General features: G+C 40.0%; 1 protein-coding gene across 1 annotated transcript in view; it reads right to left on the bottom strand.

The window, feature by feature from the left end:
- The window catches only part of CARD11 (caspase recruitment domain family, member 11), a 46,682-nt gene extending 38,883 nt beyond the window's left edge, over nucleotides 1–7,799 (bottom strand). Inside the window, exon 1 of the mRNA XM_009886424.1 lies at nucleotides 7,529–7,799. Within this exon, the coding sequence (XP_009884726.1) occupies nucleotides 7,529–7,541 (13 nt within the window). The 5' untranslated portion in view covers nucleotides 7,542–7,799. The remainder of the gene's footprint in view (nucleotides 1–7,528) is intronic.
- Nucleotides 7,800–27,220: the final 19,421 nt, after the last annotated feature.

Here is a 27,220-nt window from a genome sequence, read left to right as displayed (position 1 = left end):
CCTTCCCTCTGATTTTTGATTTTTTCCTTTGCTGTGTTTGATGCACTGCTTCATTTCCCTGAGCATCAGTCACAAACTGGAGGTGACAGATACCCTTGGCTCTAGAGCATGCTGTATAGAGAGAAGTCTGTTAGCGATCTTCACCCACCTGACAAAACTACTGTATATGGGATGATAATCAGAATCAGAGAGGAAGAGGAAAGGGGATATTAAACAAGACAAGTGAGGCGAGTCAAACAAACAGGTCAGACTGAAGGTACAGAAGATTTGGGATGTCCTGTGAGGACCAAAATAACAGTAACAAACCACCCTATGCCTTTTCGCATGTTCTTTCTTCACAGTAGTTGAATGTTCAAATTATCTTTGCTGTTCCCAGTTCCTTTGTGCAGAGACTGTGCTTAGTGCTGATGCACTGATGCTGTGCTGATGGCATTAGCTATTTCATAGGTTTGCATCCAATATTTCTAATATTGTCCTGCTCAAATAGCTTTGGATTTATGCATTATTATCACGCTATAATGATGCAATTGCAAGGAGTTTGCATTTTTCTGCATTGCAGAAAGCGCTACAACGTATTAGGAGTTTGTCATTAAATTCACAGCTTCAAAGTGGCATTCCCATTCTGACCACTTCTTTTAGACCTTTGACCTTCTAGTTGTTCTTTGCAGGTGAGCAAGTTCAGTCCTTCCTGATCCTCTGTTCTCACACGGCTTCTAAAGGAACTCTGGAGGCAGAGACCGCCCTCCCAGGTGTGCAGCCCCAGTTGTTCAGTGAGTCAGTGACGGTGTTGCTGTCGATAGCATTTAGTCCAGCAAAACTGCCTGGATACTGCTCTCACGACGGATGTGGGCAGGTCACAAAAACATCATCCTGTAGTGTAACACTCCATAGGAAAATGCCCAAGTCTCATTTTTCCTTCAGACCACAGACTTGTAGATTTTTTTTAAAAAAAATGATTCAGTGTTTCCAGGCTTACAGGAAATGTAATACCCCTTCATTTTTTCTAACAACTAAAGCAGAAGAAAAACACACTTGCTTCTGTCCTAACAGACAAGTTTAAATATTTTTTTGCTTTGTACCACATTGATATCTTTCCTGGCATAAATTGCAAAAAAAGAGAATAAAAGACAGAAGGAAATTAAACCTTCTACAATAAAACATGCTAGTCTTGGGTCTTCCCGAAAAATAGGTAACTGGAAATATGGGAATATGTTACTGGAAGGATGAAACACACCCAAAATCTTCTTAAACAATTAAATATTGAGGCTTATTCTGACTTGCTTTGGCAGGAGCTGTGAAGGAAGACTGGCAGTGTAGTAGCAGAGAAGAGTCTTATCTTAAGCTTGTTTTTTTTTCACCAAGAGAAAATCAGCTCGGCAAGAGTAAAGAAGGTGGGAAAAGCTTATGGAATTTCATATTTTCAGTCAGTGCGAGTCATTAGTAAAATGAGTTTGATGATCTCACTAACTATGTCATTATATACTATGAAAAACACGTGGAACTACAACTACCTTTACGTGGCACTCAGGGACATGGTTTAGTGGTGGACTTGGTAGTGCCAGGGTAACGGTTGGACTCAATGATCTTAAAGATCTTTTCCAACTTAAATGATTCTATGATTCAGAAAAAGCCAAGAAACAGAGATGCAGGCAGCACCTGCTGCATAGACACTGTGACTTGTTTTTGTAAAAGAGTGGGATGCACCAGCACACGTTGGAGAAGATCCATGCAAGATTGCAACCAGGGAGGAAACGTTCTTTTAAACACACGCTTCATGCAACAGACCAGTTTGGTCAGTGAATGGTAAGTGTCACTAGTATTTTAATTGGGATGTTAAAAGCCAAAAGCTTTCAAATTATCTTATAAATGTGATAAACTTTCAGTTGACCAAGGAGAAAAGATTCAGCCACCAGTTGCACTGTAGTTCAGAAATGAAGTGTATTGGGTGTAATCTTTAGAAAAAGAGATGAAGCAACCTGTGGGTGTTTTCCCAGTTTGCTCAGGATTCAGAATTCAGAGAGGGAAACATTTGAAAGATTTCTTTATTGGTGTTTCAAACCCTGGAGGAACTTTCTTTTGTGCTTAAATATATATATATATATTTATATATATAAATATATAATATGATTATATAAATATATACTAATATAGAAATATTAAACGTGTAACAACCTATTAAGCATACTCATACTGATTTCAAGTATGGGCACAGCTAGATTAGAAATGTTTGTACACATATAGAGCTGTAAAAAATGAAGTGGAAACAATCCATTAACTGCTAATGATAACCATATATGTACTGCGAGCATACAGCTTTTTCTGCATTCAAACGGAAAAAAAAAAAATCCTTATCCCATTTTAAACAGAAGCCCTATGTTAAATTTACACTTCAGCGCCTCAACTACAACCTGAGGAAAATTTGCCAGCAAACAACTGGGGCTCAGGAGGCCAGTGGGAATCCTTTCCCTGGTTACAAGGAAGCTGTATTCCTCCCCTCAACTACAAAAACCAGGGCAGACTATCAGACTTGGGCAAATAACAAGTATCTTTGTGTAAGGCCAAAGTAGCCTCAGGGACCAGAACAAACATATCCGTTAATACTACGCAACGTTACTTCACACAGACAAATTCACTGAGGCAACAATTACTCCAAATAGTATCACATACACAGCTGTATATACATTTATCCTTTTGACAAAAGCAGAACATTATAGCATTTCATTTGACATTTCTGATAGATTTCCAGTGAGATTTGACAAATTTATCTTTCCTCTTGAGTTGCTAAACAGATTCACTGAAGTAGACAGCATTAGAAAGTAATGCCCCATCCAGCACTGAAGACAGAATAGGTTTTGTAGGACTAACATAACAAGAATATTCTCTTTGCTACATGTTCAGCAGTGATAGCAGACAATACACAACACGTTGCCAACCTTTGGTGCCATTAGTAACGTACTTTCATGAGCTGTGGAAAACCCCCCCTGAGTGTTTGCCTTTTGTATAAAAAAGTACAAAAGCCTTACCCGCTGGTAAAATGTTAAATGCACCCCCTGTAGATCATTAAGCAGGTGAATTCATGGTACTCACGAACTAACACCGTTCCTAGAGGCCAAATATTTGGCAGAAGATTATGAAGGAAAAGAGGTGTTCAAAATCAAAGTTCAGAAAAGACCTTTATTTTTAACTAAAGTCAGTGTGAAAACCTCCAGCCATGGAGTAATCCACTGCCCACAGCTGGGACACACCATGACGGGGTACACGGCAGATCTGCTGTTTTGTCAAATTGTACTTTAAACAGACTGGCACCGTATTCTCCTTTTGGCTGAAAGGAGCAAAAGTGAGAGGGTAATATTAGGGAGAGAATACTGACTAAATAAGTAGAGAGAAAGAAGCTTTTATCACTCGTTGGATGTGTGCCACAGAGACCAATTATATACATTTGACAGCAACCATTATAATTCCAGAGTCCTTGAACAAATCACAAGCAGAAAGGTTACCTTCCCCAAAATGTTCATTGCCATTAAATAACTGACCCAGACTAGAGGGTGAAGGCAGCACTTAAAAGAGAGTTTGGGGGAAGGGAGGAGATGGAGAATCTTATTACGTGTACACCTGAGAAAACCCCATCATTTGCTCTGAAAAAGGAATTGCAGATTCACTGCAGATACTGCATTCTCAGCAAAGCGGACAGTGTTCTGAGAATGCAAATCCTACAGACAGCAGTGACAAAACAGCCAAGACAAAAATAATTTCTCGTTATCAGTGGCAAAACTTGACTAAACTCGGTGAGGTTATGGTTTTACCCTCCAGTTTGAAAGTCACAAGACCTGGTCCCGTGTTCCTTGTTCTTTTAAGTTTAGATTGTGATGGAGGCTACTTACAACGAAAGCTGCCATAGGTCAAGTTCCACCATCAGTTACACAACCTTAATGACCACATCTAAGCGAAACATCCCTATTTCACGAAACGTGCATTTCAATATCAAAGAGGGAGTTGAGACATCTGCTAATAAGGGGGTAGCTTGTTCTCTCTCAATAATATAGGCATAATATTGGGAGAAATAAGGATCTCTATAACTTTCAGCCTTTGTGAGCAATCATTCTATATATCTGATTAAAAATTTCACCAAGCAACCGTACATAAACCGAGGTCATTTAGTATATCGCATTTAGATTTCTTCAGCATATCCCAGTTACTTGGGATACATCCTTCTAGAGGAAGTTCAAATTGCTTTTAACTTGAACAGACACATGCAGTCAGATGCTTCTCTTTGCACCCATGTTGAAAGTTTATTTTTCTCTTAATTCAGAGTTACGTCTAATTGGGAGTAACTATTTGCATATAGTTAAGAACAGGGAGTAGTCAAACGTGGTTCTGAATTTCTGTTCTGGGGTTAGCCCTCTCAATCTAGCAATTTGCTGGGTAGGATGGAAAGTTTCCAGGCTCTTTCCAGCTGAAATTTCTCCTCTGCCAGACACATGACTCAAGAAACTAGACAGACACGCACACAAAAGGTTTTCTGGCTCCAGGTCCCCTCGCAACTGTCACAGCCCAACTTCGACAATGCCCATTTTTAACTCAACATACAGCAAACTATCATGATGAAAAAGAAAAAGGAGGGAGAGGGAGAGAGAGAGAGAAGAGATGTTGTCGCAGCCAATTTATTTCTGGGAGATATCAAGGCCTTACAAAAAGAACCAGTAATGGGGGCACAGAATACTGAAAAAACAAAGCACAAAATCACCATACAAGTTTTGCAGAATGACTAAAAGGAACACAAGTACTTTTCACATCACAAGATGAGTTGTAACAGAGTAAGAAAGAGTCATATTAGACCTGTATGTATAAAACGAACATGTCTTGGTTTATTGTTCTAGGCTTGCGGGCTTTTTGCAAGATCCAAAAGACAAAGATATTTTAATGTACCTGCTTCTGTATTCAGAAGAGAATGCTCACAGCTCAAATGCCACAGTTTGCTAGCTCTGAATCAGAAAGGATATATTATAATTGCAAACATAAAATTTAAGCTCCTTTCACTCATAAGGAGATGGACAATTTGAGAGAGCAGGACAGATCGCTAAGAGAATTCTCCCACATAATAATTCTCTTATTAATTCAGCTGAGCTTAATAAGTGATCCTTATTCAGTCCCCAAAAGCCTGCATCAGAACATTCCTAGAAATAAATCTTCAGTCTCAGTAGTCCTGCTTAAGAAGGTGAGGCTAAAAGGCTTCATCAAAGAAATGTACTTATTTGTCATATCTGGTTCAAAGCTTACAAACTTAAGCAAGGAATAATACCAGATTTTGTCCTTGGATGCAGTTTTTACCCATGCCTGATCTTGGTGACTCACCAATGTATCTGATATAAAATAAATGAGCTGTTTCCAGATGCTAGGAGCAAAGTTACTCCCGCTACAGCATTGGAGTTGAGAACCTCTGCCTCTGAGATCTGGAATCCCATGGGAATCAACAGGACAAAAACTACAATAGTCTCAGACCAGAAATTTTGTTGTGGGGCAGGAAGTTTAAAACTTTATTAAGTTTAGTGAAAAGGTGTCCTGGTTTCAGCCAGGAAAGAGTTATTTTTCTTTTCTAGTGATTGCTGTGAAAGGAATGTCAATAATGCATATTGTTTTAGTTGTTGCTAACTGTTGGTTATACTTTCCAAGGACTCTTTTCAGCTTTCCATAGAAGCTGAGAAGCAGCACAGACCGAACAATGGAATGCCCAATGGAACATTCCATACCACAGATGTCATGTTCAGTATATAAATGGGGGTTGGCTGGGGCAGGGGCTGGAATCCATGATCACTGCTCGGGAAAGAACCAATTAACTGGGTGGTGAGAGTGACTTGTGTCATCGTCGTTGTTGTTGTTGTTATTATTATTATTATTCTTATTATTATCCTTTTCTGTTATTGTTCTATTAAACTGCCTTTATCTCAGCCCAGGAGGTTTTTTCTTTCCCTTCTCCCTCCTTTTCAGCCTCTTCTCCCTGCCTTCTGGGGGAAGGGAGAGAACTGTGCGAGTGGTTGCATGGTCCTAGCTGCTGACTGGGGTTAAACCACGACAAAAGGCTCACGATGAACTAGAACTATTTTTACAGTTTTCTAAAGACATTTTGGAATGTGCACTCCCATTTTTTCATCTACCTTCAGTCCCATCACTACGCTCTTACTCTGCTGCAGCCTGCACATTCTGCAAAGGAAAAAGGAGCTGAGAGACTGTAATACTTCCTCCAGTTTCCCTACGGGTACTCAGTGGGGATGCTCAGACAGCAGAGTAAGACCATCTGCATCAGTAGTTCCTCCCGATATGAATGCAACATCAAGATAACAACAGACAGAGAAACCTGGTGGAGAGTTGTGGTAAGGACTTAGGAAGGAGTGGGATGACAGAGAGAGAAGGAATAGAATATACAAAGTCAGAGGAGGCTGTATTTGTGAGTGGAGAGGAAGCTATGGTGTGTTATAGGTGTTAGAAAATTCTGTTTGTGAGACAGAAAGAAACAGAGAGACAGGATGACAGCGGTTATTTGTTGTGAATGACTAAATATGAGTCTAAGAATTGGAAGGAAGCTGTGCAACTGTAGAAGTCTTGTACTTGGGGATGCATCCCCAAATCCGGCATAGGTACATGAAAGGGGCAGATGTGGAAACAGTATGTGTGTGCAAGGGCAGCCCAGTGGAGAGGCAACACCACTGTGTGTGCAAACTGAACCTCGCAGGGCAGCAGTGTATGCTGTGTACACAGAAAGCGGGGGGAGCAGGAAGCAGGAGTGCGTGCGAGAAGCTAGAGGAGCGATGGGAAAGGGGAACACAAGGCAGAGAGGGAACTGACAGAGGGGAAGGAGAGAAAGATTAAGAACATGGGGGAGGATGTACAGTCTTGCACAGGCAAGAAAGAGAAGGTGGAGGGAAAGGAAAGGAATGAACAAGGGGAACATTTGTCACAGAAAATACGCTTGATGAAAAACAGGCATAAAAAGATGGTGAAAAAGATAGTAAGAGATACATTAGGGTTGAGAAAAAGGATAAAGGAAGTGAGAAGAACAAATTAAAAGAGAAAAAAAAAAAAAGAAAACAAAGAAGAAAGATTTTACTAGTTAACAGAAAGCATAAATCCCCAGTGAAGACATTTACAGAAAAAGCAAGGGCACAAGACACCATGGGGAGAACCAGAAATTCCCTGGAGACCAGTGCTGATGTTCAGTCCTTTCATCTCCTGTCTCTAGACCTCCATTTCAACTCTCCTTCCCAGTGCATGCTTTCTTTAAGAACCCGTTTGCACCTCCCGCTGCAGCCCGCTCACCTCGCTGAACCCTGGGCTCCAACTATCGGTGCGCGCAAAGTACAACGAGACCTGTGGAGGGCAAGGAAGGCGCGAACGCAATAATTTTCAAAGAAATCTACTCTTGAAAATGAACACAAAAAAGGTGAAAGGTGAAAGTGGAACTTGTAGTGATGAGAGTGGAGCGCTGTCCTAGCCAGCAGTGAGGTGGAGCTGATCTGACAGCTGCTTTCCTTACCTTGGGTGCTCATGAGTGACCGGGCTGTCTCGCTGCGGCTGCTGCAAGCTGAAACTCCCTACGTCTCCTCCATGCAATCATCAGTGTCTCTCCAGGAGGCTTGGAAAGGTTATTTGTGCTCGGCAGCTGTTGAAAAGTAAAGGAAACACAAGGATCAAAATGCCCGCTGGCCCCTAAAGTGCCCAAAGCTGAGGGAGAATCAGAAATGAAGGAAGCAAGTGCACTGGTGTCAGAATGAGCAAAGAGCGACACAGAAAGTAAGAAAAAGTGTGTCAGAGGCTGGGAGGGGCGGAGAAGGAAAATGCAAAGATCTGACAGGAAATCAGACTATAAATCTGCTTAGGGTTTAAAAAAAACACATTTCTGCTCCCCAGCGATACAGCCTGTTTGCAAATGACTCTGCATGCAGGTGACAGCAGGGCCCTGAAGTAACACCGTAAGCAAATAAAGAGGCACTTTTGCCCCTTCCCCAGGAAGAACAGCGGGCAGAGCCGGCAGCAGCACAAACAACTGGCTCAGACAGAAAAAACAGGCTGTCTCCGCTGCCTCCCGGCTAGTTCTCCAGACTTTCCTCGCCTGTTTCCCTGGGCAAAAGGGCACATGCTGGATGCCAGCCTTGCCGGTGCCGTGCCTCTGCAACCACAAAGCAGCAGCCCTTGCTTCTCAGTGCCCATGCTGGCTAGAAAGCAGGCAGGAAAGAAAAAAGAAAGGAAGGACTGAACAAAACAGAGTGTCAAGAACAACAGTTCCAGGCAGGAGTTCTGGGTTTTCCCAAGGTTTCAAAGGCTTTTCAAGAAAGCATCTACTTCATGGATAGCTGCTTTTGCTAAAAAGGTAGTCAACAAGGTTTAGTTTATGCAAGTACTAGATTATTTTACAGTCAAATGGTACTTTCAACAACATATTTTCCAAAGGGGGTCTCTGCTGACATAAAGAAGCTGCAGTCTCTTGTGTTGCTTTAATGCTGGACTCCAGGGTTAAGGCTGCACGTGCAAATCCCACCATTGGTGGATCTCGCTGAGGACATCTGCCTGCTGGGCTGCAAGTAGGAGCTTCCCTCCACAGGCAAGCCAACGCCAGCAAAGCCAGCCAGCCCTCTCCCTTCTTGGTCCGCCAGTCCTGACCAGGAGTCACCCCACCACTGCTAGAAACCTCCTCCAGTGCTGCTGCCATCTTGCTCGGGAATCCTTAACCCGAATTACTTGCATGATGCTGTGCTGGTTCTTGTTCTGCTATTGCCCATCTGAGCTCCAGTGGGAAAACAAGGCACAGATAGTGCTCCATCCCAGTCCCTCCCTGGGCTTTACCCTTTGTGCTGGGTGAACACGCACAAGTGAAGCCTCACCAGGGTCAGCACCAGGTCCTGAATATGGGAGAAGTCAGAGGAAGGACCCCTTGGAGGAAGACCCCCGTGTGGGTAACAGGGATGCGTGTATGCAAGGGTGACTGTGGCTAGAAGAAAGCAATTGTGTATGTATGTGCATGGGTGTGTTTTTATCTCATGAGAGAAAATAACAGAAAAAGCAGAAACACTAGGAATAATAAGCATAAGTGATCAATGATAGATTATTTAGGAATGTGGGAAGGGAAAAAGCATGATGACAGTAATGGAGTGAGAGAATCATAAAGGAAAAAATAGTTGAGAATAAAGAAAAACAGAATGAATGGAAAGTAAGTATAAAAGTACAGTGGAAAATCTATCAAAGGATACAGCAGCATCAAAGGATACAGTAGCGTCAAAGGCAACAGAATGGAGGAAGTGAGATGATCAAGTGAAAAGAAGAAATGTAAGGGAGAAAATACATGGTTCAAAGTGGCATTACAATAACACTCAAAAGTGTTCTTACCAACCTGAACCCTGTGAAAATCACGAGGGAGCAGAATATATTCCAGGCAGCAAAACGTGTGGGGCAGCTCTGCTCTAGTTCGCCCTTACAATTCCTGTAATTTCATATGTTTGCACCTGTACCTGGACTGACAAGGGCCTAAGTTTAGCCATAAGGACAACATTGAAAGGGATTCTGGAAGGGATTCCAGTTCTCTAAATCAAGAGCTTAAAGACCAAGGCAGGCAGGAATTTCTCTCTCCCACTGAGCAACAGCAGAACGTGCTACACCCCTACCAATTTTTTTCCAGTGATGACTACGCTGTTATGTGCTACTTAGATTCTTGTGCAGCTTTACCAATATTCATCTTTGAACAAAGTTGCAAGCTGCATGTGACACGCTGCAGGAACGCCAAAATTCTATCCGTGTAACAACTGCATGGGTGAAGTTCTGCAGTTTTGGACTGCGGGAAAGCCAAGGGACACTTGGAGAAAAACTGTGAAATATAGCTCTAAGAACTGTGGTCTACAATTATTCCATCAAAACCAATATAAGTTATTTCTGATCCAAGCTTTCTACTGCTTTCATAGAGGAAGCTGATTTGTGCATGCAACAGAGGAACCATTTTAAGCACAACCAGAGAAATTAACTCTGCTGGCAGGAGGCTTTGTGGCTTCACTTCGATTTAAAAACCACAGATCTTCCACACACGGTTCCTAACCTGAAAGGAAAAACGTGCTAGAAATTCAAGTCAAAACTCACCAAGTCTCGTTATAGCTTTCTCCTTCTGTCCTTGATTCCTTTAGCAAATAGGATATCAGGCGGAGTCCACAGTCTGGACTGGACAGAGTCCAGACTCTTGCCCTCCAGAGTCAAGCAAGATAGATATTGTTTGTTCCTGGTTCTGCTTTTGTTTTGCTTAACGTTGTAGATTACAAACAGCTTTCAAAAAGTACAATAACTGTTTTAAAGAAGATCCCACATTCCCAGGTCCTAAAGTGATGCCCTAGAGATGAAGCAATCATCCAGTGGAGCCAGAGCAGCTTTAAGGAATCTGTCACTGAAACTCAGAGGACCTAAAATTCTCCTGCTTATAAAGACTTTACTGGCAAATTGAGATTAGCTGAGCAGGATCCAGTCATCAATCACAAAGCCGTAAGTAACTGAGTATCACCTTTCTTTTGTAAGAATTTACAATCTTAATCCTGGTTTTCAGTTCTAAAAAATTCTCTCAAGCTATAAAAATGTTATGGTTGAGGTTACAGTTCCTTGAGGCTGGGTAGACTGAAGTGATGCATTTCATGCAATGTAAGCGTAAAAACTAATTGTGTTCTGTTAGGCAACTAGGAAATTCAAGAAAATCCAGATGCTCCACCTAAAATACAGGCATGTGGCAAAAAGCTGCAGAATTCGAATCAGGGGGTTTCCTGATCCAAACGCAGGGTCAAGGACCTTGACTGGAAGAGTGACATATCTCTTAGAGAGCAGCAACAATGGAGACTTATACATGAAGTTGAAAACTAGAAAGACATCGAAAATAAGCACTAGAAAGATGGTATTGAGAAAAAGTCCAAAAAGAGCTTTCCTAAGCTGTCTGGCTGAAGAAAAGAACACCTGGAAGTTTGATTAAACTGTCTTTTGTTATTTTTGACCCATTCCACTCAGGGAAGCAGGAAATTTCCCTTCTTATTTTTTTTTTTTCTTTTTTTTTTGGTAAGAAAACTGAATTGCTTCAAATCGGTACATGACTTTATCATCTATTTCTTTTTTTATAACCAAAAAAATCCACTGGAACTTTCAGTTTAGCTACCTGCCCAGTTAAGGGGTGACAAATTTTTAATTTTTTTTATTATGGCTTCTCAGTCTTCTTTCATTAAACCTGGTACAGAAAACAATACGTTGCACCTCTGCCTGCAAAGGAGCTCCCCTCACATGAAAGCAGGCCACACCTGGTATGGTCGCTGTCTCCTTCTTTCAAAGAGACTTCGGAAAGGAGAACATACTCAGTTCCTTCCAATTGCTCTAATCCTGCATGATCTGAGCCCTGATGCTAAAACCTGAATAACAAGTGCATCTTAAGCCCTTTGATGGTGCTGTACCTTCCCTTCCTCCGGGCTTTTACATTGGGATCCTTGCACAAAAAAGCCAGCAAAGCTTCAAGGTTATTCTGTTATTCTCTTAGGACGATCAAACAGCGGAGAAGACTTGGCAGCTTAGAAATTCCTCCCCGTTGTTGCTGGCCTCCTAAGTATTTTGCTCATAGTGACTTTCATACCTTCACATTGTTATTGGGGTCTACAGGGAAAGCTTCTGCCTGTCCCACAGGAATTGTGTAAAATTTGTTGATCCAATGGAAAATTCTCCTTGTACACCGTGACTTCCTGTAGAATGCCTTTTTACAGCACTCAGGAGGGCAGCCCAGAACTCAGAAATGTAGTTGCTAGATAGCTTTAAATAGTTACAGACTGAAGAGCTGGGGAAAAAACCTAAAAATATCAGCATTTGGAAGAAGAGAAACGCTGAACTGTCCAGCCCTTAATCTGCGGTTCCTTTTCTTCTATTCCCTTCTTCTCCCACGAGAGCCATCCCAGCCCACGAGGAGACTGCCCTTGACTCCTTATCAGGGTAACAGTCCTGAAACTCCCAGGCTACCAGAAACGCATTTCACAAACTAGTGACTTGAGAATTAATATATTGCATTTCTCCTGCATGCCTGAGCACAGTAGAACCGTATATATTGTCAACACAAGCCCTCCAACTCTTTAGACCAAAGAAACAGAAGTATTAAATATTTTCCACGTTTTACATATTTTATATTATCAGCCTTGCTCAACTGTCCTTAGAGACTATCACTCTTACTTATAGATGCTCACAATTTATCATTTTTCTCTGGAGATCTGACTTCCAGAACAGAAGCATTTCCCTACTCAATTCACCAGCCTGTGGATAAGCAGCTGTTAGTGTTCATCTGCCTTTTCTAGGCATTAACATCAAAAATGCCCCTTGATCTTAAAAAGCGATACACAGCAGGGTTTCTTTAACACCTTTGGGGGTAATGGTTTAAATCCAGTAGGGAAATGTTCTCATCTATAGGTTTATGATACACATTTAAACAGTGTTTCAATTGCCTGAACTATGAAATAAGATGACAGCCAAACATATATCAGTGGGGAACAGATCGTATAAAAGTCTCTCTTTCGTTTGACAGTGTTGGGGCTTACGTATTTTTGCACAAAATGTACAGTGTCTGTCGAGCTCAACAGTATTATGGGATTTATCTGTCTGTGTCAGCCGTTAGCATATTCACCCTCCTTTTTATGAAAAAGTTAGGTTCCAGCCCATCCCAGGAGCTGGGTTGACAGCCCACGGCAGAGTGGGCAGTGCCTGGCCGAAGGACCAGCCCTCCTCTGAACCAAGGAACCCGCATCTATTCTGCCTCTCCTCGGGGCCAAGGGGAAGGAAGGTCCCGACTCTCTGGCGCTCTTGCCAGAAAAGTCAAGAGTTAATTTAGGGGTTACCCCAACCATTCTCTTTTCATTATTATTCATCAAAACTACGTATGACCTATAGCTCAGGTCCTTATGCTGCTCCTTATGCTCTTAATTATATGTCCATAGGGCTTAAAATCCAAGGATCTTTAAACTTTCCAGACAAATTATTTAGTTTCACAGCAACCAATGAGTTAGGCATTCACATCCATACCCATACTCAACAGTGATGAGAATGAAGTACTGGGGAGATAAGAAAGGAATATTTATTTCCCCTTAAAAATGATAGAAATACAGTGTTCTTCACATAGTTCGATTTTTTAAAAATTCTTACAGACTATTCAAAAAAATGTAAAAAGTTAAAAAATCAAGGCAGAGATGTATAAAATATCATTTTTTTGTTAAAATAAAGAGGGACAGGAGAGAACCTAAACACTATTACTGAAAATAAAAACTTCAACAGAGTTCAGATCATTGTCACTAGAAAATACACAGAAAAAGATAATTTTAGTTCAACAACTTTTGTTAAAAAAATTTCTAAATAAATTAATCAGTGTTTATCTCATCAGAGATCAGAGTTATGTCATCTTTTGCTTAAAACACAAGGGCATCTTTCCCCACTTCTGCAATAGCAGCACTGTCAATACATACTCTGATTATTAGACTGTGAAGGATTTAACGTATCTGGAATCTGAAGGATAATCTATCAAACCTGAAATTTAGTAGATGCAAGGAGAGGTGAGATGCTCATTCTTGTTTGTTTTAAACTGGAGGGTTTCTTGTCTTCTTTATAGGTCAACATTTATTCTAATTAAAAATGTATGCGTATTTTTAATAGAGACAAATTGAAAACAACTGCAGAGTTTTAATAGCTTGCATTCTTCAACATTCACTCCCTTTTTATTCTCTACAGCTTCTTCAAAGGTGAAAAGGAGGAAAACTTGTGTTCAGTGTTGTGCTCAGAGAGACAATATACCTCACAGAAAAAAATAATATTAGGGTTAATTAATAATATAAATGATGCAATATCTAAACCAAGATATATATTAATCCACATAGTTTGAATGGTAAGGGAATATTTTGCATAGTTTAAATATCCAGTGAACACAGCAGAGACCTGGAAGTTTAGCAGTTTTAAACTTCCATTACAGGTCTTATACAGACATCCTCTGTGATTCACATAACCTAAGAGTGCTTCGTTTTCCTCGTTTGTGAAGAGAACCACAGCATCTTTGGACCTGAAACTGTGATATAAATGAGATGTGTCAAAACCAGAACAAGACCCTCCCCCACGGCAGCATATCATAAGTAAATGTTAGAACACCAAGAATTACTTTATTGAGTCAAACCAAAGATCCGTCTCTGCCAGAGAACAGATACCGTATCTTCCCAAAGTTGGAAGTCGAACCTGTCCTTGAGGAAATACACCTCCTCTCTTGCAAAGAAACCACCGCAGGGACATGAGTTGGTTCATTACAGAGGAGATGTGGATAAGGTTATGAAATAGGAATTTGCCAAAAGCAACTTAGGCTCAGTCAGAAATTTGATGGAAAAGTTATCAGAGACCAGAGGTCAGACTGAGGTATTACCACGTTGTTATGCCTTATTTCTCTTTATCGTTTCTTTTAAATAGAACAAGATTTAGCCAACATCATATGCACAGGTACTCTGCCAAACCAGCAATGGTTCATTTTGAAAGCAGAGGTCTCAGAGGCAGGGTATGAACATATGATGTGTTCCAAGCGAGAGACAGGAATGCCCACAGAAGCAGGAGCAGTGTAGCACTGGAGAAGAGCGCAGGAGCAGCAGCAGGTAGTGGAGAATTCTTGAGTGGTTTTTAACAGCCTGTTAGATTGAACCAGCCTGCACGGCTTACAGCACAGCCCTGAGCTTACAAAAATCTTGATGTTATACTTGATCGGTATGTGTGATTTCTCTATGACTTGTTACTTATAAATTATTTTTTCATCTTTGGATGTATTTGTTCTTCCAGGCTCTCATGTTCCTTTTCCTTTTAACTGTGTAGCTCCCAAGGGAAGGACGCTAAGCATTCTTGTAGAAGAGCTCTTAAAATGCATATAAATAGTGGTCATATATCACTGGAGATTTTACATATGTGAGATTAAACATAACCATAAAACTATATGACTGCTATTTATTGATCTATAAATGAATACCTGGGTTTGAATTTTTAATACTTTTTTTTGAAACAATGATATAGATTTCTGAAAGCGATACTTTCTCACTGCATGAAAACTCTGTGTTAGAATATTAAATACTTTTACATCTATATATAGGACTTTCATTTCACTTCATTCCAGTTCTCATATACCCACACACATTACAGGCCATAAACTTCGTAATAAACAGTAATTCACTTGTCATTCATGGAGTTACTTCTGATTCACCTGATCTAAGAGAATGCAGTTACCACACATCAAAATAAGTAACGGAAATGAAACTAATTTAAGCATACATAGGCTGAGTCTAGGTTTTTGTCTGTAGATCCAAATTGCCACGATGGTAATAGTTTCTTAAATCTATTACATTAATAGCTAATGATCTCTAATAAAACTGAAGTCTGATTTTATGAAATATTGCACTAATTACCTGGTTCAAAGTGTAAATTACCCGATTCTTGCGTAAAACACACAAGACCACTGCTGAGCTTACTGACCCCATTCATTCACAGAAGTATGCCTGTGTTATATTTTGTATGTAGGAGGGAAAGAACACAGAGATGGACACAGTCCCTTCATCTAAAGGTTTACTCTTAAAAAAAAAATAAAATGTCCAAAATTTACAGCACTGCATAGTGTCCTTTAAGAGTTTTGTATAAAACAGAGAAACAATATTGTCTGTTTCTGAAAAGACATCAAATTATGCATTTATTCTATTCTAGCTCACCAAAACGTGAAAAACTGCTTAGAAACTTTTAGGCTTAAACTTCCAGTGAGCAAAACCTGTAAATAAAGAAACCCCAGTGACTCCTAAATTGGAATTTTGGTGAGACAAAGAAGCAATAATGTTAAGAGTATTGACAGAAAGAGGGAACTACCATTTTGTATTAGGATTTAGGGAATTACATATTCCCCTTGTAACTACTGCATCAAATTCTTATCCTTACACAATGAAACAAACTATATTCTATGTCCTATCACGGAGCTATTGAGCTCTTTCTCTACTCCAATATAATTGAGGAATTGAACTATTACTCACACTAATCCTGAAGGTTTATCCACAATGAAATAGTTCTTTCTCAAAATATACCACCATACAGTCTTTTACTAATTACATACCTGCTGTTACAGAATTGCCTTCCTTTTTTCTGGATAGAAGACATGCATGTCTTATACCGCAGGTTGCTGTATTTCTCTGATCATGAAAAACGAACGTGTGCGTGGGAGTGTATTTGCTTTCACTGTATTGAACAGCTCACTAATAGGTGATTCAAGTTTTTTTAGCATCATCCACTTAACAAACAAGATGGAAAACTTCCTTCAAGAATGGTCAGTAATCCATTTCTAGCTGTGCTGGCTTCCCAGGGAAAAAGCCAAGTGTTTGAGCAATACTATTGTTGGGGTCTTGAGAGACTAACAAATTGACAACAGGTTGTCATGAAGGCTGAGAGCTCAGGTACTCAGAAAACTGTCACTCTTACACTGACACATTAGGGAATTGGTTTCCCAGTAAGCCTTCTCTGAAATCTGTGTCCTATTCTGTTCTTACGGAGCCTGACTCTGGTGGCTGCTAGATAAAATGTTGGAAGGAGAAGTTGAAACACAGAATCTGTTTTTTCTCTGGCTTTTAGATTTAGAAATTGTCTTTTTGTATAAAAATTTAGTTCAGTAATAGCACATTCTTAAATTAAGTACATATTATTTCCAGTATGGGAGTTAATTCAGAAGTAAGTAAATAAAAAAGAAGAATAGGTGGTTGCTGGAGGCAATTAAACCGAACCATTTTCCTGCATGTGATAGGGGTCGGAGTCCAGCAGAGCTTAAGCTCCTCAGGGCCCACTTTCAGGAAGCACAACACTACAGAAAAACATGAAGTCCTCTCCTGGTGCTTTGACCATGTGCAGGCAAGAGGAGTGGGAAGGGTGAAACGGGAAGGAAACAAAAAGGCTTGCATTTCTAACAGGCTGGAAATCTTTACACTCCTGCTATCTTTAGTTCTGCCTGCCAGAGATGCGAATATGACGGATGGTAGAACTGTGACCAGCTTCAGAAACCGAAACAAAGCACTACCCGAACCCCGGAGAGACATCAGCAAATGCCTTCTCACGAAAAACGAACAGCAGTTTAGTATATGGTTGTGTCGGAGTCCAGCTTTGTCCAGCAAGATATTTCTGGTCAGCTCTTTAATGCGTGACTGGACTTCTTGAACATTTGTAACTTAGCAAAAATTACTACTCGCTGAAGGATCCCTAAACACTTCTAAAAGCTGTGTATTTACTTTCAAGTGTGCTGCAGTACAAGCAAAATTAACATTGGTAAATAATATCCTACTGCAATAGTGAGCATACATAAAATATTCTCTGCATAGAGAGTTAACCCGACACGTGACAGTAACAAAGAGACAGACTGCAATTTTCTGGGATCTAATGAAGGATGAGAAAGAAGGTGGGTAAGCCTCCATACAGGAGTATCATCCCATTTAATTTATATTTTAATGCAGAAGGTCTAGAAAATGTTTGACGTTTGGACACAGCCTGTTTGTGGAAATACAAGCAAAGTAACTAGGCAATAATGTAGCAAACAGGCAGGATTAGGAGACGAGAGAGGAGTAGCAAAGATGGGTACGTAAGCTTCAGAAAACTTAACTTTTTGCAAAGACAGATGTAGAAGCCGTTAGCAGCCAGCAGATGAAGATCTGCTGGCCAAACACTATAGCTCTCCATAGGTCTGTATAGACAAGGAAGCAAAAAAACTCCTGGAAAAGGAAGGGTAGTGAAATTGTCTTATAACTATTTCATACATACAGAACACTGTTCTGGTCCAAAAACCACACAGCAGTCACTGGCCTACGACGTGTGTGAGAAATACTCTGGTACTTGGTGGCTTCATAGAGAAAAATAGAGATGGCAGCAAGGAAGAATGGAAAGCTCCAAATATGGAATCTGCAGGGAGTCAAAAATCATACATGCATATTGCACTTGAGATGACGAAAGTGAAAGGGCAGAATGGAAAACCAAACCTCGGACACAAAGTGTTGGCGGGACAGGCCGCTGAGCAGGGGCAGGAGGATCAGTAATGGTGAAAGTACGAACGTGCAGTCAATGGGGGAGAGTTTGGACTGATTTCTTGAAACAGACCAGGCATTAGTTTACATTTCTAAAGATAGTGGTAGTGTTCTGCTTTCAGCAAAAACTAAGAAATAGACATTTGCTATATATAGTACTGTACACTTCTATCAGCCCTTCACCTGACGTTCTCAACAGTTACTGTTTTTCCCACAGAAAGAAGCTCAGTAATATTGACCTACACTTGCAGAAAAAAAAAACTTGAAATTTTACAGAAGAGACACAGACATTCTCACTACAGGCAAACCAGAAGTGCCCTTATAAGACATGGCACAACTTAATCCTTATTACATTAAAATCGAGATCCAACCTTTTTTCCATATGGGAAACCACAGTGGACGCCTTAGGTGTTAGAAACAAAATAAATACGATAGTAAGTAAATAAAGACCTAGTAAAGATGAATTAATGAGAAAGAAAAAGCGAGGAGAAAGAGTAAGATGATGATATAATGCCTTCAGCAGAGGATTTCACTTTACTGAGTCTGGTCTAAACTGACAGCCCTGGCTGGAAGCAAAAACTCAAGTGTTCAGAGGAGTGGAGAAGGAGAGCTCACTTTTATTTTTTGCTGAGTTGAAAAGTGTCACTTTTCATTTCGCTTTTATAGTTGCTGGAGACCATTACTGCTCACCCCATATTGGCTTTCCCTGCCCCGGAGAAAGTAAATGACATCTGAGAAAGCCGTAACCGTGTGGTTTATCGGCCCATTACATGGTACCCCCACAAAACTACTGCAGGCTTATCTGTAACATTTTAGCTTTACATCAGTTGGATGAATCAGTGTACCAGGGCCAGCTACTTTTGTTTATATAAATCTCAACAATTTTACAATAGGGAAGCAGGAACACAATGTCTGTTGTGACAAGCCTAGAGGAAAGCAGAATCATCACAGGAGACCTTGTAGGAACTTGCTGTCCTTGAAGAGAGGAGGGGTGACAGGGAGAAGTACCAGGATACTTAGTGGAAGGAGTACATGGTAGAGACACTGGGCAAATCTTATTTCTGGAATGAGGCATATACAACCTTTTAAGCTGAATTCAGAATGTCTCCATATGCTGTGAGGGGGTGAAGGTACTGCAGTAAGAAAGGATTCTTTCCGGCACAACCCTGAGAGCAGAGAAAGGGGCACGACAAAGGCCAACTGCTTCTTTTTGATTACAGAATTTACACTAACCCACTGTGAGACTTTCAGTGGAGGAGACACCTTTGGGTACAACAGCACCTTTCTTATTTTTCTAATGAATACTAAGTGCTCCTGTGGAAGGAAAAAGGAGGAAGAGGAGGCAGCACTCAGCTACACTGCTGGAATGGTCAGAAGCAAAGCAAAATTAATTCTGTCATGGTGCAAAAGAGAGTAAGAGAAAATAAGAATAAGCATTGCCTGTAGGTCCAGTGACTGGATGATACCAGGGTTGTAAAGTCAGAGACTAGAGGATCAACGCACAAACACAAAATGCTGCTCTGCAGTAACTGAGGTAGCTGGCAACTCTCCGCGAAAATAGTGCACTATTACAATTAAGGAAGAAGACTAAGACAAAGTTAGTGTTCTGGATCTCAATGCTGCAAAGCCTCATGTAGGTTCTTACCCTTTCATACTATGAACAGTCCTATTGAAGTATCAGGGCATAAAATTAACGCCATTAATAAGTCTCTGGAGGATAAGGATCAAGGGTTGCATTTTAAATCCCATGTTAGTCCAGGAAGGTGGCTTCATGAGGAAGACATTAGAATAAACTAGCTTGCAAAGCATATTCCATAAATTCTGTGATCTTAGAACCTACACAAGCTGTGCTATTCATTAACATTTCTGGTCTTCCCCAAAGTCATCAGAGATTAACATGATTGCTGCAGCAAAGGGCTGCAAGTGCTAGCGAGAAGTAAAACGTTTACATGCATACAAGTCCAGACTAAGTTTGATTGCCTTTGTATAGCATCTCCATCTTTATATTGATATATGTGATATCATAAAGAAGACACTAATTTCTCTGGCTTATTTCCAGTGTTGAATGTATCTATAGTGTGAAACAGCAAGGTAAATGCAGGAGGGCAAGGAGAAAGAACCTACATCATAAATAGCTGTGCAAATCCAGCCTTTCCTCCAATCCAGGGTAAGATATTAGCCACTTTATTATCAATGCAACAACAGACACAGAGAAAAGGAAATGTTTGGGTTTGGCTTTTTTTCCACATGAAAGGTAAAAATAAGACTCTTGACTTGGTGTGCTTGTATGACTTTTCACTGCCTCAAGCAAGTTGTATCAACCCTCTGCTACCAGATCTTACATTACTTCCACGTGGATGCAGAGCAGGTCATCTCATACATTAGCTTTTTATTCAGATAGCTAATGACTTCAAACACACAAAAAGTACTAAAAATAAAACCCAGAAAATTTAAATGGAATGTTTTAGAGTTTATAAACTCATAAGAGATAGCAGTCAGAATCAAAAGCGAACTTTCAGGCTATGGAGAAAACGAAAGGTGGATTAAAATATACTTCTGCTCATTTCTTTGGTATTTACTGTAAAGTAAATTATTATGTTTTCCTCTTTCTGAGATTTTTTTTCCCCTTCCCAACTGCCATCCTCTTCTTTCCTGGTTTCTGCATGAAAAGAGACAATTCCATTCCTTAGTTCTCATGTGAAATCTTATGAAAGAGATTTGGGGTTATTTAAGGTAACTTTGCCTCCAAAACCAGGTCCCTACTTGTTTCCCAATGCTGACTTAATAGAGCAGGCAATGATCTGAAAATACAAAACCAGAAAATGTATACACTTTGCAATTTCAAACTTCTTATTCCCGTATATGCCCACTCACTTGCGGTGTTTGCTGTTGCCGTTTAGTCATCCCAAAAACCAGCAGTACAACTGTCTCGGCTGCCTTGGTATTAACTTGCTTATTTCTACCATCTGCACGTGTGACACTGATTTATTCAGCCACTGAGTGTGCTTCATGGTCTGGGCTAGGAGGGTGAGCAGCAGCTCTCCTTTCAGAAGCAAAGCACTTGCATAAGCCCTCGGCTTGTATTTACACCTGATCTGCCAGTTCTGTCTACCAGTGGGAACAGAAATAAAACCTGTGGGTGCGGTTGCTTCCATACCACAAGCAAATTAAAGCAAACGTGACCTCCCTCTCCCTCTGCCCCCCTGCAGTGGTCACTCCCCACGGTACCCACAGGGTGCCACAGCTGTACTGTGGTCTGCTCTTTCAAAGACTTCATTCCTTTTACAAAATATGTTGCAGCACATTTACCAATGCACTGTGAAGTATTATAAATAATTAAAACTAAACCATTCGTGTCAGAAATAAATGAACAAAGCCCATTTTGCAATGCAGCATCCTTGATTTATATTTATTGCATTCATTTAGAGCATTTGTTAATTCACAAAACCCAGCAGTCCACACAGACTGAGTCTCCAAAACGTTAGTGGATGCTAGTGAGCTTGTGTCTTCTCTTTAGGTTCATAAAAGAACAGGTCACTTTGGGTCAATAAAAAACATACAAAATACACAAACCTAACAAACAACTGCTTCTGCATTTCACATTCTGTGTTTTCCAACTGTATGCTATTCTGAACGTCTCTTTAAGAACCTTATCTGCATTTTCATTTGCATAGGGGTACAAAATATGCAGGATCACACTCCAATTAGAAATAATTTTAAATACAGCTATAGCTAATATCTACACCTTGAGAGACTGGCACTACCTTGGCTGCTCCGTGACTTCCAGTGTGCCTGTTTGTAAGCAGCATAAATAACTGCTTCTTTTTAAAGTTTCTGTTTCCCAAGGTGAGGACTTCTTTTGGGAGTCCAGGTTATGGTAGTGGTGATCAGGTATTCTTCCCTTTTTGCTGTTGCTATTGTCATTATCTGTATCACTGATACATTTCACAAGAAAGCTGTGATCAAATATAGGAGAGGATAAATAAGCATATCACCTCAGAACTACTGCTAGTAATATAAAGCCATGCTGTCAAAAAAGCCTACTTTTTTTGCTTCATCTCATTTTAAAAGATATTCTGTGTAGAGGCATATGCAAACCTGTAGCCAAACTCCTATATTCAACACTGAAACAATTCCTCAAAATTAATAAAATCATAATGAGCTTAAAAACTGTATTTAAAACTATTTTAGAAAAAATATACAGGCACCTGCGGCAAAATAAAATCCTGGAATAATCTTGGACCCTTCCAATTCCATTCATTTCATCACAAACCCAGGTTTCTCTTTACAGCCCAGTGCCTGACAGCAATGACTCCTGTAACAGCAAGAGATCATTGGGCTTTCTTTACTTGAAGAATGCCCAAGAAAGTTAGAAATCACAAACTCATGTGAGAATCATGAGAAAGCATAATGCTCATCTCTCTTGAGTTTTTCTTATTATTCTGCCAAAAAATTTCCAAACTCTATGGATGCACTTTTAATGCTAAGACTAAATTAATTCATACTATTCCAATATTAATTATCTCACAAAATTTTGCAACTACTGCAGAGCTATCTCTGGTAAAATTTCATAGGTTTATTGATTGTATGTCAATACTTTAATTGCAAACAGTTTCACAGATGGAATATTTTAAATCTTTCCTAAGGTTTCTATGAGCTTCTCTGGCCTAATTTTTCTTGCCATTTAAAGAGGAAATACATTCTCAGAAGTTAAAATGGATACGAACATGTAAGAAAGCCAAGGCTTTGCTTCTATTCTATATTATTCTACGCTGTTCTGTTCCATTCCTATGCTTTTCACAACACGGAAAGTGGAGAGGTCTGCAGACCCAAGCCATCGCACTTTTCTGGTAGTTTCCCTGTTCGTGAAACTGCAGTATACCCTTACCTCCACTCCACAGAAATCAGTGCATTTAAACTTGCTACCTTATTCCAGCAAAAACACCTATAAAGATGAACAGGATGCAAAATTAGGTACCGTACCCTTTAATTCTGAAAACAACTTGCTATCCTGCATGATGTTTCCCAGCACAAATAGCTCCTTGCTACCTGGGCAAATTACCAGTGACAAGTGCGCTGCTCCCCAGGGTGGGGGTCTGCCCATGTAGCCCTACAATCTGTGAAGTGTACTCGATCTTGCATAAAAAGGACTTTGAGAAAAATGTATTCTTTGCTGACATGAGTAAAAATGTTCAACAGCAAGTGGGGCTTTTTCTGCTATGCAATGGGGTGTTTTATGCGAGGAGATCCAAGCAACAATATTTGATGAGTTCAGATGTAAAAGGAGACTGGAGGAAGCAGATCATCTGCTCTAATTTATAGTGAGAGAGCAACTTCTGCATAGCCTCCTTTGTGAAAGTCTTCATGGAAGAGCAGTTGAGCTCACTTGAATCCTTGAGAAAGAAATGCCCATGTCCGCACCTCCACACAAAGGACTCGATACAGCTCACTCAGCCACCACACATAAATTTCCTTCATTTTCAACAGCACAGGAGCACGCATTTACTGAACACGGAGCCTGGCTTCTCCCAGAAGGTCTGGACTTATGCACATAATTATTATTCTACTCCAATATGCATGAACTGGATTTATTTTATTTTTCTAAGCTATTATTTAATACAATAGGCAGTGCAGAAACTAAGAAGCTAATGCAATCACTTCTGCTGCGTATTGCATGTTTATCTGGCTGAAAATGTAAAAATGTCAGAATGCATGAAGTATATCAGAAGTGTCACTAGGCCTGTTTGGTATGCAAAAGAGCACTGGAGAAGTTATTATATTTAAAAAATGTATTTACTCCAAATTACATTTCTCCTAGTATACCTTCAGTATTCAACAGCTAGTTTTTTTTTTTAAAAAATCTAACTGATTTTTAGATATTTATAAGCAATGCAAACCAAACTATTAACAAGACTCAGATTCAGCCTGAGATGTAAATACGCACAGCTTTAACCTGAGCAAGCTTGTCATACCTCAGTTTTAAAATAAATTTGAACACTTAAGGTGCCTTCCAGAGAAACAGCTCTGAGACTTATTTTGAGTTGACTAATGCTGCAGAGACTGAAATCTTCTCAAAGGACCCACGTTTCAACAAATACTACTCGGTTTTAATCCTAAATGCCCCTTATACTCGGTATTGCTTACTTTCTGCTTTATACATCATTTTCATCAGAGGGAAGCAGCTACAGAAAAATCTACTGTGGTCACTGAGTACTGTCAATTTTTTACCCATGTGAACTTTGTCAGGAATTGCAGTTCAGTCTTGGACTTGAGGAGACAGAGTTATGTTGCTGTGATAGTTAAGTGATGCAACAACATTTGAACCAGTTACAAGTAAAGCAGAATATGTGACTCTCTACCTCCAGGGAGAGAATGAGCTCTGCCAGGAAACAGGCACAGGGTCAGTCAATGGACATGGGTTATACCAGGGCTTCCAAGTGCCCTTTAAGCACAACTCAAACCCCATGTGCTGCCAACGGCCGGGGCTGAAAGGGAGAGCTCCACAAGTAGGACCATGAACAGGAGCAACTGGAGCTGAAAGACTGGTTACCCAGCACCAGGCTGAGATGCAGAAGACACCAACTGTTGAGCTACGCTGAGACTTTAGTCTGTTATATTTATTCAAGAACATCTTAACCACTAAAGACACAGGCAGCAGTGTATTAACACAATCACCATAACAATGACGACTCTTCATTATTGAAAAAACACTATTTAAATCACCCCCTTTTTCTATTAAAACAGTAACAAAAATCCCCATTAAGTAATCCACATTTCACAAATGATGGTGACCTAGGTCTTCTGCAGCTACAAGCATAACTTGCTTTAGGGCAACGGGCTCTTAACAACCGTCAGTTTACAGCAAATGAACATTTATCTGATTTTTTTGTTTTATTGTATTGTATTTCTGTAATGGTGCTTGAAATTAACATTTTTACTTTGGTTTTTTTCACTCTTTTTTGATCATTAATGTAGTAAATTATACCAGCAAAATGAGTACAACAGTTTCATCTGTGTCCTAAAAACCTATTATCTTTAAGTGTCTGAGTAGAAACTGTGTACCATTTTGAGGTTGACTCTCTAATTTCTAAGGTCATACTTGGGCCTATTGACCTAAAACCAAATGGACTCCAACTCAAATATTCACAAGAAAAATCCCATCAAATTAAAAGCATAAAGCAAAGGAGGAAAAAAGAGCCTAGGCACATGGTCACATAATCAAAGCTAAAATAATCTATAACTAGTCAAAGTGTTTCAGTGACATCCGCAGGCTGTCTTCCTGTGAGGCCCCTATTGTATTCTTCAGATTTTAAAAAACCTCATAAGTTGAGGTATTCAGCAAGCTGCTGGATATAATTTATCTTGCTTTAATTTATTAGAACGTGTCTCTATATCACTGTTCTTATTTTAACAAAGAGGTTTTTAAACTGGTAAAACTAAATGTATATTTAATTTATTTTACCCAGTAAAGAATCCTTGAGAAAATCAATTTCCATTTACAAAGGCATCCCAGCAGGTTGGAAGTCCCATTACTGCAGTATTGTACCTCTTACATCCAGGTTTATGTGACATATGGTATCATTTCTTCTCCATGATTCTATTACTTTTGGAAAACTATGTTAAACCATCATTATAAAGGTAACTTAAAACTGACAAAAGCTGTGAAAATCAAAGTTAGTGCTGATCACTGGCAGTTTTGGTTTTACACCCGATGATCAACGCATACATTTTCATATTTCTGCCATCATATGACCAAGCAAACCTCTTCTTATACTTCACCCTCACAACTACTGAGGTATCACCAGCAGTAATATTTCTAATCTGCTAAGGCATGAAGTGGTTCCATACTGCTGCTTTTTTATTTAATCAGAAATGCCCACCAAAAAATATTTTTGTCTTTCTGGTGTAGAATTAATTTCTTAATTAAATGACACTATTTAAATGTCTGTAGTGGGTATCCTAATGCTGAACCACTGACAGATTTAAAAATCTACTGTTTTGCAAAGTATGGGATCTCACAATGTACACTTCATCCTCAAAGAGAGCTGAGAATCAACATTTTCAAAATCTTCACTTTAATACTATAGTACAGACCAAACGCAAGTTAGTGTGACTGGTTGTCATGTGCGTGGGGGAAGACTTGCAAAACTCACATTGGGTTCCCCTACTCATAAGCTATGCAACGGCCAAAACTGTTCCTTGGCAGCACACTTACCTGGATCCCAGGTCCGATAAACGCCACATTAACACACTTAGACAGCAGCAGTTATTCTAGTCCACAACAGGATGGGCAGTTCCCCTCCAGGGTGATGTACTCAAAAACTGCAAGGTTCCATTTCACCCTTCGCTACCTAAATTCCACTTCCCCATGTGTTGTTCAAGGAATGTGATTTTGTGCTTCTTTTTTTTTTTATTTTAGATTGCAAGCAAGGAACCATTACAATCATTCATAGCTGCCATTATTCTCAAAGCATATGTTTGAATCGACAAACACCAAACAATTCAATTCTAATAAAGTATTCTTTGTATAACCCACTATTTTCACAGAAATTTAATTCAGTTTCAGCTTGGGCCTTTCACTCTTAACTTTATACTAGGCATAAAAAAATGTGTGTGTGTGTAGGCTCATATAATAAAAGATGCTGTGAATTAAGGGCTCTAATTCTGTCGGGGCCTCTGATGACTTCTTAAACTATGGTAGAGAGGATCCAGTAGATTGTGTCAACCGAAGCCAAAGCATAAATTACAGCTCTGTAGTTCAGCCCTGACCTGCTTTGTATTTCAGACAAAATGTCGGTACAATTGCTGTGCAGTTATCAGCATTTTAGTGCTACTGCAACTGTTTACTCTGCTACCTCAGTGACATACGCCGGACATAACCAAGTCCGTTGACTTTCACTGCTCCTGGCTTCTCCAAGTATTTCTGGAGAGTTCTGATATTCTCGTACACGACATTTTGCAATCAACGAGCACACCTTCAAGATGAATGCTGATTTAGGTGTATAACGGCATACGCAGAAATTACGAGGGCTTTTTCTGGAGCTCTGCACAACATTGCAATGAATAATGCTCCATTCCCCAAGCTAGCGTAAGAAAAACAGGGCTGTAAAACTAATCACCTCATAGCCCAAGAA

Source organism: Charadrius vociferus, unplaced genomic scaffold (assembly GCF_000708025.1).
Source record: "Charadrius vociferus isolate BGI_N301 unplaced genomic scaffold, ASM70802v2 scaffold556, whole genome shotgun sequence".
NCBI lineage: Eukaryota > Metazoa > Chordata > Aves > Charadriiformes > Charadriidae > Charadrius > Charadrius vociferus.
The sequence above is the reverse complement of the archived record's forward strand: the minus strand, read 5'-3'. Positions and strand labels throughout refer to the sequence as shown.